Below are 16,211 nucleotides of genomic sequence, written 5' to 3'. Positions count from 1 at the left end.
TAGAAAACATTTTTTGTGGACTCCCACAAGGTTCAGTTTTTCTTTTCAATATACATAAAAGATATTTTTTTATGTCAACAAAGTTGAGATTCATTATGTTTGCTGATGATACCAATATGTTTTGTTCGGTAAAAAGTATTGATGAGTTGCTGAATGTGGTTAAACAAGAATTTAATTTGTTTAAAAAATGGTTTGATTATAGCAAGTTATCTCAAAATGAAAAAAAAAAACTAAATTCATGATTTTTTTCTGGTAATAGAAAGGTTGTAAATGTTAAATTACATTTAAATGGTGCATAAATACAATGTGTTAAATAAGTAAAGTTTTTAGGAGTAATAATTGATGATAAATTGTCTTAGAAATCTCATATAAATTACATAAAACACAAAGTTTCTAGATCTATTGGTGTTCTGTTTAATATCAGCGATGCATTAAACAAAAAGAGTTTATATCTTGTTCACTGTTCATTAGTTGTTCTGTATTTTTCATATTGTGCAGATATTTTGGGAAATGCAGGAAAAACTCACATGGAATCTTTAGTTAGGTTACAAAAAAACTCTCTTAAGTTTTAAACAACTAACAGTTTACAAAGTCAACCGTTTCTCAGAGGAATAAATCATTTTTAACAGTTTTAAGGGACACAACATGCTGCGAAATTAGTTAGGATGACCAGATAAGAGTCATCCAAATATGAACCTTATTAACCAACTTTACTTAGAAATCCTTAATTAGTTAGTTATTAAAGAAATGGCAACCCAACAGTATTAAACTATAAATGTCGAACAAACTCAGAGAACTGTTCAAGGGAATAGCCCGTTACTTTAGTCTTAGTTCAAGAAGGGCTACACTGTTAGTTTCAATTAAAAGGGGAGTTTTATTGTGAATTTCGTGACAAAACTCAACTGAACCAGTGGCTCCCATCCTGTTTAATACTCAAAAAGCTATTTTTACATCAATACAGCCTCAGTTTAAATAGAATAAGTAAACTGGAAAATGTCACACTTTAGTTGTTTTACTTTCACACTGTACTTTTAGGAGTGAACCAAAGGTTTAATGTCACACAGCTACCAGCTTCTTGTTAGGGGTGGTCCTACTCTAACTTAAAACCAACCAGGAAGAACTCCTTCTCAAGATTTGCTTTTCTGGATTCAGACTTCTTTCTCATTTAAAACACTCGGTTCTCCTGTCACTTTGGTTCACTTTGCTCCTTGATCTGCTGAAACGTCCGTCTGCAGTCCTGCTGTAGTGAGTTTCATCAAGCTTCATTCATAGCAATCAAAACCTTCACGATCAAACACTTGTTTGGTTAACACGTGACTTCCGGTGAGCTTTCACACCAGCTCGAATCTGATCATCTGAGGAGTAAAAGCTCTGGTGTGGACCTGACAGCTTAGTGTGAAAATGTATAAATGAAGACAAATTAAGACGTTTTATTTAAATAAACTACAGAGAGCTTCATTTTTAAGCGATATCAGATTTGCACGTTTGATGCGGTAACCATTTCAATGACCAAGAATCAGAGAGATGATCCCATTAAGGTCAATTTAAGTTTATGGTTAAAATTTTATTAATCGTACAGGAGGTCTTAAGTTGAACTGAATCAGACAAAACTTAAAAAATATTAAAAATGAGCTTTAAGTTTGAAGACCTCTTGACCAAAATCCATTTTTAGCATTTCAGAAAGCAGACAGACGAAATTAAGTAGACTTTCCAAACATTTAATCTTTGGGTCATTTTGGATTAAAAAGTAAAAAAAAAACTTAAGTGTTACATGCTTTATAATTTTATTTATTTCACTCAAAGGCTGCAGAACGCTCCAACCAAAGCTGCTTCAAAATGAAGGATTTTATTGGCATGCAGCGAAGTATTCTTTGGCTTGCACCGCTCTGCACTTCTCCTGAAACATGACCTTGATCCTGCAAACACAAAGGAAGAAAGAAACTTTTACATTAGGATGGGGACATTTCAAACGTTTTATTTCTGACGATAAACTTACATCTTCTTCAGCTCCTTCCAGTGCTCTGACCTGAAGCCATTTTCACTGTGACAGATACAAAATAAAACTCTTTTTTCATTCAATTTAATCGACTGTTTCTGAAATCATTGCAAGACGTCAGATGAAGTTTGTGTCAACAATTGAGTATTAGATGTAGTAAATCTACTGTTTGGGCCAAGATAGTTTTCACTTTAAAATAACGAAAATTGGCAATTTTTTCAATTAACAGAGAAAGTAAAATTGTTCGAAACTAAAGTTACATAAAAACTTACAGAAGGTCGGTGAGGATCTTCAACACGCAGCTGATGTCGTCCGTTATGTCATCATCAATGAAGTCTGAGGAGAGAAAAGAGTTTCCTGTTTTAAATACGTACAGAAGCACTAAAGTGAAGCATCTTAATGAGCCGTAACATCTGCTGGAGGATTATAAAAGAAAGTTAAAAAAAAAGTGATTAAGACTTGATTATAAAGTTGTCAAATCTGAAATCTCTGAATTCAAACTCAGAAGCGAGTGTTATAAAGTAATTCTCAGCTTTTTTTTAAGCTACAGATGCAACCTTTAAATTTTGCGTTTTTTAAATTTTACTTAAAAACTAGAAATCTGGTTTTGGATGAACAAAGAAATTGAGTTGATTTGTTACAATTTAGAGTTGAAAAATTTAATATTTTTGTTGAAAATTCTGTTTATTTTTTCAAAAATCATTTTATTAACAAGAAAATGTTTAAGTTAGGACAAAGTTTAACTTGTCATTGTAGCTTTTAGAAAAGCAATATATATACATATACATAATAAAATAACTGGCTTAACTTGAACTAAGCTGAGATTTTTGAATTCTGAATTTTAAGTTTATTTAGTAAACAGTCTTCTAACGTTTTTGAGAACAATAACATATTATCGTATTTAACATTGAAAAAAACAACAAAAACATTGTATTTTTTTTAAGCAAAAAGTCGAATTCTTGGATGAAAAACAAAGAACATGTTTCTGTTAAAAATACTGGAACATAAGCATAAATCTAATTTGTGAAACATCAATAAACTTTTTTCATTCTCTGACGTGATACTAAGATGAAATGTTTGCCTGGTTAGTTTTTTTTTTTAAACCCTAAATAATTTTGCTACATCTCAACTTTTGAATTTCTTTTAAAATAACATTTCAATAAAAAGTCACAGTTTTGAGGCTAAAAGTCAAACGAATTCCAAAAAAACAAAATCAAAATTCTCAAAAATAAGAGATAAAACTGTAAAAAAGCAGAAACATTTTAAAACCCAAATTCAAGCCCTCAGGAAGGGGATCGTGTGGCGAGAAGCTGCAGAGTCTAAGCTCACTGTTGCAGCTGGTCTGGCAGATGTTGGGCGAGGCGTTCTCGCCGCTGCTGCAGAACTGAGGACTGCTGAGCTGGAAAAGGCCGTACAGAGCCCAGACGTCATCGTCCTCGCCGCTGCTTTGTCCATGGTTGGATTGGCGTCGTTTTCGGGCGTGGGGCGGCTCTGTGCTTGACATGGCGCCGTGCTGGGCCCCATTGTCTTCTCCCCCTCCAACCTCCGTAACCAAACTGGTGGTGAAGTTAGAGCCCTGCTCTGCATGGCACACGACTGAAAACACCAAAAAGAGGATAAAACATGGCGTTTAGACTCAAATGTGTTGTTTTATGGTAAATGGTAAAAACATTTTCATCATTTAACCTTCTTTTATAAAGCATGAGTCGTGGTTAATGAACTCTGGTGCTGACTAAACAAATAAATTCTGTTTGCTTGCAAGTGAACCCTGGTGGGATTCAGGACAGTGTGAATGCAGGCAGATCTTCCAATGAGAAGAGGAGTGGTAGATCCAAGCTAGAAGATTTTCTTCTCGTTTTTGTCTTTCTTGTTGTCAGCTAATGAAACAAGAACTTTGACTGCGAAAGTTTATCCAAGCAGCCTAAAAACTTAAAGGGTTACCAAACAGGGAAGTTGGAGGCAGACTCCGCCCACACCTGGAATTGAAAATCCAGAGGGATGGGGCTGGAGAACAGGTCTGTTATTATTAAAAGGAGCTGCAGATCATGGTGTGGGACTTAAATGGTTTGACCAATCACAAAATTCAACTGTAATACACCGCTTCGACCTGTAGGGGGCAGTTTTTGACTATAATTTTTTAAGAATTAAACCATTTTATTTTAATTTGTGAAAAATGCGACAGTGACCAACAGACAGCACTTATAAAGCCCTATTTATAGAGGTAAACAGACAAAAAAAATTGATTTTGGGTTTGGTTACCCTTTAAGTTTGATGATTTGAGAGCAAAGGCTGTTAGGAGCAAAGCTGAGTCCAGGTAAAGGTTAATATTCAGGAGATGGCTCCCTCTGGTGGTCGCAAGGGGAGGATGAGACTTGACTGCCTGTTGTGAGTTTATGACATTTCCCCGATTTGAATCAAATCTCTATCATTCCAGAAAGAGTTGTAATTGAAGTATATGTGGCTTTGTCTACTTTTCGCACATTTACACTCCATCCTCCAGCAGATATTCAGTCTGAATTTATAGTGTGACCCAATAAAACACAAATTCTGATCCGTATCAAACCCTCCTGAGTTAAAGTACTTCCCCAACAGAAACTTAAAGCTGCAACAAAACTAAACATTAAATTTGTGAGAGCCCACGTGTTCCAAACAGCTCTCCATAAGGAGTTTTCTTTCCTCCTCTGTCATTCTATCACCTTCTCTTCATTCTGACTCCCTGCTTGTGCTGACAGCTTGTCGGCTATCATCTTTCTGAAAATCCAGGCCTGTTAGGTTGTATAGTTTTACAGATCAACTTCCTGCTGTCTTCATTGTTTTTCTCTAACAAGCCTTCAGTTCTGTTTCCACCAACTGAATCACTCCTCAGGTCTGTGGCTGACAGCTTGGCTTTAATGTTTAGATAAAAAAAGGAAAAGAAAACACAAGAAATGTTTTAGCTTTTATTTCTCAATCAGGATTTTAGACTTTTTTCTGCTGCCATTAAACTTTTTTGTTATATGTGTTGTACTTTTTTATTAAAGGTAACGTTCCTAAGTTGTTTAAAACTCATTTTACTGTCTTAACTCTCTATAAAGTGTTAAAAAATAAAGCACTTCACCTCTTCTTTATAATGGGTAACTCTTATGTTTTCTTTTAAAATGCATGCTCTCTCTCTCTCTATATATATATACATATGTATTGGAGGTTTTTGTATCTATATTTTTTTCAGTTTTCAAGTTGTAGAATTCTCCGTAAACTTTGTGCAAATTTACTAGGTGTTCATTTTAAATATTTCCCGTGTACCTCTCCTTGCTTTTTTTTTTTCTTTTATCTTTTTTTTATCTTCAGTATTTTAATTGTGTGAAATAAGTAAAATCAGAAACAAATTCAAATAAACTCCCCTTTATGCATTTTTTTCTTATAAGTAAATGCAATTGCTTACTTGAGTAGCTCTTCTTTTAATTCTTGGTTATTTGTATTCATTTTACACATTGGAAATCACTGTCTGAGCTAGGGGGTTATAAAGAGCTTGATAAGTAAAGTTTGACGTCCAACCATTTCAGACATGCTTTTATTTAGTAAGACTTAACTTGGATTTAAGGTTTTTGTATTTTAATAGTTTTTTGTTATCATATTTTGTGACAGATTGTCATTTTCTTTATTTTGTAGTATATTTGTTGCAATGTTTGCTCCTTGAATGTTTCTGGCATGATGCTGCCCTCTGCTGGTTGTTTGAAGAAACATCATTTTCAAATTCTTTCTGAGTTTTTAAGATCATCTGTGCTGCCAAACTTGAAAAATTGAACAGATAGAAACATTTAATAGATGCATGCCTTCAAATCTTTTAAATTATCAACTTATAATAATATTTCAGTTTATGGCTGCTTGTCCACCACTATCATAAATCAATACTCTATTATGTGTTCGCTTTATTGTTATTCATTTCTTTGCTTTTGTACTGTAAGAAATTGAGATGAGCATCTCACATTTCTCAGAAATCTGATTACACCTTAAAGACTAACAATTGTGTGGCGTGATGAATCTTCTAGAAACTTCTAGGACGGTCCAAGGAATGCAACAGAAGCCCAGAACAATCAGACAGGTTACAGTTCCAAGAAAGTGGGCGTTCAATTAAAGGAAAAAACAGTCTGCCATTGTTGGTTTTACTTACATAACGGGTCATCCAAAGTTTACTTTTAGTGGTCATTTTACTGAATCAAACATTGAACTTTTACTTGATTGAAAATATAGTAAAAACACAAAATCTCTCTCTCTATATATATATTTTATAACATATTTTTTAACATAAGAAATGAAAAAAGACTGCAGTGTTTCTTTTCATTGATGATTGTCACAGTCCAACTTTATCAAAATTGATCCATTTAAGTTGCTTAAAAATTTAATACACGTTTATATTTAATTTAACACCACTTTGCCCATATATTCTATATATTGCTTGTTTTTTTTCTAACTTCTGCTCTCACATTTAAATATAAATTGGCTACTCTCTCACAAACTCTTGTATTAGAATCAGCTGAAGCTCAATGATCCAGTACAACAGCAGATCTTAAAAAAAAAGAAACCATAAAGCTGAGTTGCGATTATTAAATTCGACTTAAAAAATTAAATCAATTAAATCTGGGTGTGGTGTAATGACTTGCAGGCTCTTCCCGCTCTCACAGCACTTTTAACCCACCCTCACTGGTTAAGACTCAAAAAAACAACTACTTTTAAAAATATTTGCATTTCTATTGATTTATCTCCATAGCAACCATTTTATTTTTGGGTCAACGGGAGGTGACAAACTGATCCATGTTATTTTTAGAAGAATCGGCTAAAGTAAACTTTTGGATTTCCTTGGCAACAGATTTTTATTTATTTATTTTTTTTGTTAACTACGCCCACATTTCAAATATATTTATGTCATATATTATATTGTTTCGTTCAGCTCACGCCAATAATTCATTGATTAAACTTTCACGACATTCTGGCAAAAATATGCAAAAACTATCCTTGTGATGCTTGAGGAGTTAGTAGGTGATAAATCGTAAACTCCAGTAACCTCTCTCTCCTGAGGTCAAAGGTCAATGAAACTTCAGTTGTGGTTGTAGACTAAATCTGGTGGCATTTGTGTGAAATTTAGTTTGAACAAAAGTTTTTTTGTTTCTCAAATTGTGGGAAAATAAAAACGTTCGGCATAACAACATGGTGTAGGTCCAATGGCCATCCCATAATAATTCTAAAGCTTCTTTTAGATGTCTCCAACACTCTTTTTTTGGTTTTGTTAGTGGATTTTAAGACATTTTTTTTTTTATTCCATAAGAAATTTTGGCCTCGTTCATATGTTTGTCGTGCTGTGAGGTCATGTTTTTTTAAGGGATGGGGTGAGGTCGATCACAGAGTACACATTTTTTGGAAGTTTTTGAGTGTGTGTCGGGGGCAAAATATTTGCTCAAATACACAGTAAGAATGAAGAATTGCAAAAACAATCGTATGATTGAGTCCAGGACAAAAAAAAAAACAGAATTTGGTTCTTCAACTTGATCCAGATCTAATTTATCTAATTAACTCTCAAATAACCAGATGTCCTGAAGTTCATAATAACTTAATTTTGAATTAAAAAATGATTATTTGTTATTATGAATTAAGTTAAATTAGTTAAAATAAACTTACTCTTGGCAACAATGTCATCTGCTTTCAGTCCCGACTGCTGAGCTGACTGTGGGAGGGTGGCGATCACCTGGAATAGCCGTTGCCTCAATTCGCATTTGGTCACAACTCGACCTTCAGCCAGACTAAAGCCCAGCACCCCCAACGCAAAAACCACAAGAACCCTCATACTGACACCAAACATCAACTGAGACTCGGAAGATCCCCGAAAGCCTTTATAGTCCCTGCAACGATGAGTCATGGAAAACTCACATCTTTTGTCCCTGATTTGAATTTCTGAGATGTAAAAAAATGATATCATAAAGGAAAAACGATACACCCCCCTGAAAACATCTTTTCTCATATGTAGGTCGCACATCCTCCCGTTAAAAAGAAACAGAACACCCTTAAAGGCAAAAAGAAAAACCTATCTTCCCACATAATCAAAACACATTCATTATTTTGGAACATCTGATGTGATCAAGTGTCCCAACATCCTACCTGAACACACCTATCATGTTAAACCAACACAAAGAAAACAACACAAAGAGCAACAAAACAGACGAGCTTCAGCAACAGTGAGAACCTTTTCTCAGGCTGAAGCTGAAAACCCGAATGTTCCAGACTCACTGAGGGATTATTCTAGAGAATCTGAGAGTCGGGACTCTGAGGGCGGACATGTAATACAGTAGCAGGTTGATGCATATCACGGTACCTCTCTGTTTTTGTTTTTCATTTTTCAACCAATAGAGGGCGCAATTGCTAATTTGACTCATTTTTTTATGTCATAGCTTCTTTTTTAACTTTTAGTCAAAGTATGGTTATAAAAAAATGAGTTTTAATGCTGCATCTTAAAAATATATAACATAAATATCTTTAAGAAAAAAAAATAGCTTAGTTTTATTATTCTTATTATTGTAATAATTTAAGGATTTTACTGATTGTTTTGTTTCATCCGGGTTGTTTCTGTCTCCGTGTCTCCTGTAACTCCTTATATTTTTTTTATTACAGGGTTAAAATTATTTTTTTTCTTAACCTGTTGTGCCTTGATCAATCAATCAGAAAAAAATCACATATAACTGTAAAAAAATACGAGATTTATTTGCAGAAAATTAGAAAAAGGATGTCCGAATGAGTTCACAGGTCGTATATATATATATATATATATATATATATATATATATATATATAATATAAACTGTGTAAACTATATTTGACATTTGTGAAGATATCCCAGTGTTGTATTGCTCAAAATTAGAAATTTGGGGAATTATGATGTTTCTTAGACCATTTGAATTTATTTATGTTTTTTAAAGTGGACAATAGATTGTATCAATTATGATATTTTAGGATGATTTGGTCCATTCTTACTCACAACAGCGTTACCTTAATATGCAAAAATATTGACCAAAGAGTTGAGAAAAAAAAACACATTATTTACTACTACTTATTACTTTAAGGAGTGTTTGGATCATGTGTGCATCAAATATGATATGAATGGTCATGATGATGTTAAAGAAAATTATAAAACAGTTTGAGACCATAAAGTACACTTCTTTTTTTTGTTGATATTTCTAGGACTGGAATAGAGATAACTATGACTGAGTTCTGTGGTCTTTAGAGACTGAAACTGTTACAAGAACTCAGTAAATACTTCTTAGAGCCTCATGTATGTATGTGGGTGGATTTGTAGGTCGTCTGCATGAGCTGCTGCATACCTGCCCAACACGTCATCCCAGCGCCTGTGCAGGAACTTTTCTCCTGAAACATAAACAGATTGTGGTTGAGTGAGCATGACCACGACTCTGTCGCTGAGTGAATGCAACTATGTGTTAAAAAATAAAAAACAAACGTGAAAAAGAATAAAACAAATAACTATATAAAATTGAAATAAGCTAACTTTAATAAAGAAAAAAACAGCAACAACAAAAATAATTGTTTTCCTCTTCTGCACAGGTCTTGCACATCACCTCAGCTGTTTTTTTAAATAACCTTTTACTGTGGATTAAATGTTCCTTTAATTGTAATTGGCTGTGGATGTGCTGAGTCATTGTGTTGATGATAATTGAAGTGAAACGAGGTCAGGCACAAAGTGTTCCTCAGGATATCGAATGTGGAACGTGCAGAAGAATACGACCTCTTTGACAAACAACAGGAGCAGTAAAAGAGTTTGATTTCTCCAGGACTGTCCTTTATTTCTGCTTCTGTTTATACGTATTCTGGAGAGAAAAAATACGTTGTCAATGACAGAAGTTACGTTTTTTAAATGGTTGTGTTTTTTTAAATCTGATCCTGTTTTCCTTAGTGAACAAGAGACGAGGTAGAATGCTAAATTAATTGTGAACCTGAGTTGAATTAACCATGAGGAGATTCATTTCTCGGTGAACGCCACTAATTAAAAATAAAAAAAAGAAAAAAGAAAAGACTCACTAAAGAACGTTTTAACTTTTTTATCCCTTTACAGGCTTTTGAGGAAGACAAAACCGTCAGTTAGAAAACCTTGTGTCCTCATAGGGTCAGAGAAGAGGGCCATGTCCAAGAGTTTGAGAAGTTCTTCGAAGGATGGATCAAAGTGTCAGTTCTTCCAAGAAAAGCCCTGATAGAAACTTTGGTGTCAGATGTTAAAGTCTTTGTCACAAACTGCCCTTACAGGTACGGGCCGTGTGCAGGTGAAACATCGAGCGGATACAGGGGACAAAAGGCTTCAACAGTCGGCTGGCCTCCGCGCTTTGGCTTTGGTACGTTGTTCTTTGTAGATGTTCTTATTGAAATGATGCTTCAAAGCTCTGTACATTTATTCAGAACGTGTTAAAAAAAAAACGCCAAATTCTGAGCGTTTTTATACTCATAAATAGTTTGCATTTTGAAATATTGCTTTAAAAACAGTTCTAATCTATCTGCACCTTTGTTTTGAAACTGCTGATAAATGTAAACCTTTGGTTATAAAAACCCAAACTGTCTATTTTAAGATTTTAATTTGTTTTATATGTAAAAATAAATTAGTGCACATGGATCCTCACTGATGCTTGTTATTTGATTTTTGTCTTTCAATTCTTGAGTTTCCTAAACAATCAGGAAAATGATTTAAATGTAGCTAAAAATAATGTCAATCTTGTTTTACGATTCTTTTTTCTGCCGCTGTGCATTTAGAAAAACAGTAATTTAACGCATGTATTTATTTACAATGGAGTTCATAAAATATGACAATAGAATTATGTGACAAGATTTTATTGTCAGTGTAATTGATCACATCAATTAAACATTTCAGTCATAAAGTTCCAGTCAAAACTTCAAATATTTGAACATACTGCACAACATTCATTCTAACTTCTCAATTTTTCTCTTTAGAACTTTAAACTTTTGGGTTTTACTCTTTTAAACTTTAATGAGGGTGGATCTCTTTTTTTGGAAAACGTCTTTAAATCGCTTTACCAATAATAATAATAATAAAAAAAAGAACAGCATTAAAATAAAATCTTTTTTTAAATGTACTGATACTGCAAAAACTAAATCTTGGGAAAGTAAAAAGAAAATGTTTCTTATTTCCTATCTTATTTTGAAAAATCATGTCTTTGTGACCAGAATTTTCAAAATAAGAATTCTTAAGAATATCTTTCTGAGTCTACTGGCAGATTTCTTTTGCTTCTTTACAGTAAATTGACCAAAGAGTCAGAAATTATAACTTATTTCCAACTTATTTCAGCTCCAAAGCATGTTAATACATTTCATGATAGAATGCACTTTTATTGAGAGAAAAAAAAGCATTAGATTTCATTCAGTACATACTCTACAACTTAGAGAAACACCAAAGGATGTCAGTTCTAATGACGGAAACATATTTGCACCCAAAAGCCAAAAGTGAAAGCTTTTTGAAAGAGGTAGAAACTGGATTTGTGGAGTTTCTTATTGACATTGAGCAAAGTAGGAGTCCATTTGCTTGAAGCAGATGCTGGAGATGTCCCTCAGAACTGATCTGTTAAATTAACAAAACAAGGTGTTAGTTTTTCATCATCTAATTTTCTTCTAGGTTGATTCTTTTTCTAAGTAATCCCACCGTATCACTTAAGTATAAATCACTAGTAGCAAAAACATTTTAAAGATCACAAAGATATTTAAAAAAATGTAATTAAAATAAAAAGTAAAATAAAAAATTTCAGAAATCAAGACAAAATTTCAGAAATAAAAAAAGAAATGAAATATTAAAAGGTAGTCTCTATAGACCAAATTTCTTTTTTTTCTTGCCTCGGTTTTTAATATTTTATTTTGATTTCTAGAAATGACTTAAGTTTTTTTTTTCCTTTGTAAATACTGATGTTTCTCCATCATTAACTGAAAGTTTTTTGGCATGAAGCAATACTGTAAATACTCCGCACTAATCATAAAACCTTTATTAGTACGCAGACATCAGAAAAGCAGTTCATGAATTTAAACACCATCGTCTCATAGTAAATTCCTTTAACCGTTTCCTATTGTGTTTTGTTTTTTAAGATTTATTTTTTATTTCTGGAAAGTACTTTTGTTCAGCGAAACATTTGACTTTAATTTTTGTTTGTTTTGTTTTGTAATTTTACTTTGTTTTCTAAAATATCATGTTGTTTATTTGTTTATTTATTTTAATTGTCGTTTTGATCCTTAAAATGATTTTGCATCAAGTGATTTGACCTTAAGGGCCACCGTATAATCCCTTCTCTTATATTCACACATCATTGTGCATAAACCCATCCATCCATCCATCTTCTTGACCGCTTCTTCCCATTCGGGGTCGCGTGTGCATAAACATTTATAAAATATAAATGTATTGTACTTTGGAGTTTTTTTTATTATTTATTTCTATTTTAAAACCTGAATTCCACATTTAGGTCTATTAGGAAGTGTTAATAGGTCTTAGAAACTAAATAATATCAAGTTTGACATGTATTTGATCTGTCACAGTGACACCTAGAGGATCAGACGTTAATTGCAAGTCAAATCCCACTAGCGGTATTTATTTAAATCTAAGAGGAATTTGTTTGCATTTGTTGCATGAATTAACTTTCAGGTTCTTTTTTTTTTTTTTATAGTTTCTCTGAGTTTCTCACTTTGGCATTTACACTTACTTCTAATGTAAAAGATAAACTAAAGGGACTAAAATGCAACGTGCTCACCTCCAGTAACCACTGTCCACGAAGCATTCGACATCGTCTGTTATGTCTCCATCGATGAAAGCTGTTGAGGGAGAAAAGGATCCTTGTAAACTTTCAGGATGTACTAAATTAAACAACACTAGCTCTAAAAAGAATGTTAAAACTCACCTGAGCACTTCTTGCCGCACTCGTTCTTGGAGCCGTTGTTGCCCAAATCACAGAGGCTGCTGGACAGCTGGAAGAGGCCGTAAAAGCTGACAGACCCGTTGGAGTGCTCCTCCTCAGAGGCTTCCTTGCTTTCTTTGCTTTTGTCCCCTTTGTCATCGTCCTTGTTCTTCTCCATGGAGGAGGCCCGTCGCCTCCGTCTCAGAGCGCCGGGCGTCCCGGTTGGGATTGCAGCAGAAGGAGAGGCAAAAGCCGAGGCGGTGGCGTGAACTGAGGCGGCGCTCAGGGTGGGCTTAACGGTTCCCTGTTGGTGGCTTCCACCTTCAGACGGTTTATGGTTTTGCTTTCCGCCTTTCCCACCTTTCTCTTCTTTGCTCTCCTCTTCTTCGCTCCTCTCCTCTTTGCCGTCTCTTCTGTCTGGACTCCTCCTGAACCGGGCCTCTCGTTTCTTTCTCAACCCTGCAGAGGTGCTGCCGGACACAGCAGCGGTGCCCGTAGCGGAGAAGGAGGCGGCGGATGTGGTGGGTTTACTGGTTGATGACCTGATGCCTCCACCGGTTACCTTCTCATGACCTTCACCTGAAGTAGAAGAAGATTCCTGACTGTGCTTACCAGCATGGTTTTCTTCGCTGCTGTCATTCTCTTTCTTATTGTCTTTCTTGCCTTTTTTCTTGTGTTCCTTTCTGGATGGAGCGTCTCGTTTTCGTCTCAAGCTGCCAGCAGTGCTGTTTGACATCCCAGTTGTGTCCGTGGCAACCGTGGGTATCATGGCCGCCTGAGTTACATTCTCCTGGCTTCCATGGCCAACACTGGTCTCGTCACTTTCTTCGTTGTTCTCTTCATCTTCACTGCTGTTATCTTCGCTATCTTCGCTGTTCTCTTCATCTTCATCGGTACTTTCGTCATTGCTGCTATCACTGTCATCGTCACTGTTGTCGTCCTTGCCTTCTTCATCATCATTCCTGCTCCATTTCCCATTGCGTTTCCCTTCGAACCGAGCCTCCCGCTTTCGTCTCAAACCCCCAGCGGTGCTGTTCAGGGCGACACCGGTGCTGACGGCTGCTGCCGAGGTTGTTGAGCTGGTGCCTGCGCCGGCGACCGTTTCATTCCCAGCAGCCACCTGTGCGGTTGGTGTGACTGGTAGAGGAGGGCGCTCAGCGTTCCCCATCACCAGGCTGGAGTCGAGATGGGATCTCCTCTCCACTTCGCAGGAAACTGAGAAAGCAGAAAAAGCTTTAGTCCTGGTTTAAATCCAGACGGATACAAATTCTTTAGAGTGAGTAGAGCTCAGAACTAAATGACTCCAATTGCAAAATCCATTGATTGTCCTCACCTAGAGCTATGATCTGGTCATAGTTTTTCCCGTTGGCTTTGGTAACGGTCAGAGCCTGCTGGAGCTTCTGCTTCAGCTCACATCTTGAGATGATCCTGCTCTCAGACAGGTGAGGCACAAAGGCGGCCACGGCCAACGCCAACAGCAATCCCAGCTTCATGTCAGCAGCAGTCTAAAGAGGAAAGTGGAGAAAACAAACCATCCTCTGAGCTGCTTTTATTAAAACATCAATAAAAAAAATCAAAATGCATAAAAAGCTAAAAAATGAAAATGAACTTTTTTATTTTTGTGATAAAACCTAAGCAGGAATATTTAAATAAATCCTCCTCATACCTTGTTTTCCTAATAGAGTGAGTTTGTGGAGGAGACCGGCTGGGAGCTCTACTTTTATAGGACTTGCCATCATAGCGTCATCTTTGTTGTCTCCATTGTTTTGCTGACAGAAGGGGACTTTTTAAAAATATGATGAAACTGCCCACAAAGATGATTACTATCAACATAAAATGTGAAGAAAGCATTTAAAAAGAGATCTTATAGCCCACAAGGACGCAGAAACGTCAGCGTATAGATCTAATAACAGGAATCACAAAGGAGCACATATTCAACGATGAAATTCATAGCACTGGGGTTTCCTTTAGACGTCGGACAAAGAAGCAGCTGACAAAGAAAGGTGCAGCACAGCTTTGATTGTTGTTCAAACAGAAACCTTTTGTTTGTGCAGGTCCAAGGATCACGTGATAGAAAAAAAGCGATTCACGGTGATGAAAACCTCAGAGAAATCTGTAACACGAGCTCACGTTATTCTATTTTTAACTCACGCGATATGTGAATTAAAAAAAAAAAAATCAAATGCGCCAATCGGTTTATACATTTACCTTTTCAGCTCTAAAAACTGTAAACATCATGAAGAAATCGTGGAAAGTTCTCTGTTTTACCATGCAGCTACCTTCATCATTTACACAGTAGTCATGAGTTCAAGACACTTTGTCCGGAACACATGACAATGAGAGGGATCTCAGATTTCTGATGAACTTGTTTGGATTGTGCTGAGTAATCCTGAGTAATCCCAAATGCTGAACAACAAACACCTTTAAAATGTCTTGTTTAGTATCTTCTTTTTCTTGTTCATATTTTGTATTTGTGTGTGTCAGTGTTAAGTTCATTTTCTTTAAAAAAAATAAAAATCAAAAAGCAGAGAATGTCCATAACATAAGAGGAAGTCTGGACTGACAGAGAAGAACACTGGAGTTGCTCAGGACCTGGATGGGAGTTGGAAGACAGTGGTGAGATGTGCTGCAGGAGGTGAAGGTGGGACTGCACCAAAGATCAGCTTCTTGTTTGCTGTGGTGGACAGACTGACATGAGGTTAGACAGAAATCTCTGTGGATCGTAATGTTTGCAGATGACATTGTTAACAGGGAGCAGGTGGAGAAACATCTAGAGAGGAGGAGAAATGAACGTCTGTTGTGGGAAAACAGAGTATCTATGCGTAAATGAGAAGAATTCTAGTAGAAGTAGCAGTTAGAGGTGGAGAAGGTGGAGAACATTAAAGTCCCCCACAGGATTTTTCTAAAAACATTCCCAGTAGTGTTTTAATTATGATTATGACATTTTTAACTAAAATCACACAGCCTAAATGTCTTAAAAATATATATATTTTTCATGTTGATCTGAAGTGTCCGTTTCTCCTTTGGCTGGGCGTGGTTATTAGCGCTGAGCTGAGAAGCCCCACCCCCTTCAGCTCTGTGTCTCGCTTGTATAAATATTTCCATTAACTATGAAATTGCGCAAAAGGGCTGGGTTGATAAAATTGATTAATCGATTTGAATTGATATAAGCTTAATAGATCAATAATAAATTCATAAAAATGTAAATCAATTTAGCACATAAAACTAAAGTCCGCTAGGTTGATGCTAAGTTTTAATGGAATTCCCCATTGGACGGCTAAGGCTAACTCTTGGTCGAC

General features: G+C 35.5%; 3 protein-coding genes across 3 annotated transcripts in view; 1 reads left to right on the top strand and 2 right to left on the bottom strand.

Moving 5' to 3' along the window:
- Nucleotides 1–1,702: 1,702 nt before the first annotated feature.
- LOC112157367 (lysozyme C-3) lies at nt 1,703–8,376 on the bottom strand. Its single transcript, XM_024290067.2, has 5 exons — nt 7,649–8,376; nt 3,326–3,592; nt 2,269–2,332; nt 1,997–2,041; nt 1,703–1,916 (listed from the first exon to the last, which is right to left on the bottom strand). Exons 1-5 carry the CDS (start codon nt 8,001–8,003, stop codon nt 1,847–1,849), a joined length of 801 nt encoding a protein of 266 aa, XP_024145835.2. The 5' UTR covers nt 8,004–8,376; the 3' UTR covers nt 1,703–1,846.
- Nucleotides 8,377–10,124: 1,748 nt separating this feature from the next.
- Nucleotides 10,125–16,211, top strand: part of LOC112157332 (sarcoplasmic reticulum histidine-rich calcium-binding protein) — a 33,937-nt gene continuing 27,850 nt past the window's right edge. The window contains exon 1 of the mRNA XM_036213953.1: nt 10,125–10,362. The gene's annotated coding sequence lies outside the window, so the exon portion shown is untranslated. The remainder of the gene's footprint in view (nt 10,363–16,211) is intronic.
- Nucleotides 10,837–14,616, bottom strand: LOC112157334 (cylicin-1). Its single transcript, XM_024290026.2, has 5 exons — nt 14,579–14,616; nt 14,246–14,417; nt 12,916–14,127; nt 12,769–12,829; nt 10,837–11,597 (listed from the first exon to the last, which is right to left on the bottom strand). Exons 2-5 carry the CDS (start codon nt 14,403–14,405, stop codon nt 11,528–11,530), a joined length of 1,503 nt encoding a protein of 500 aa, XP_024145794.1. The 5' UTR covers nt 14,406–14,417; nt 14,579–14,616; the 3' UTR covers nt 10,837–11,527.

Source organism: Oryzias melastigma, linkage group LG1 (assembly GCF_002922805.2).
Source record: "Oryzias melastigma strain HK-1 linkage group LG1, ASM292280v2, whole genome shotgun sequence".
Lineage (NCBI taxonomy): Eukaryota > Metazoa > Chordata > Actinopteri > Beloniformes > Adrianichthyidae > Oryzias > Oryzias melastigma.
Note: the sequence above shows the minus strand (reverse complement) of the source record. Positions and strands in the feature narration are given on the sequence as shown.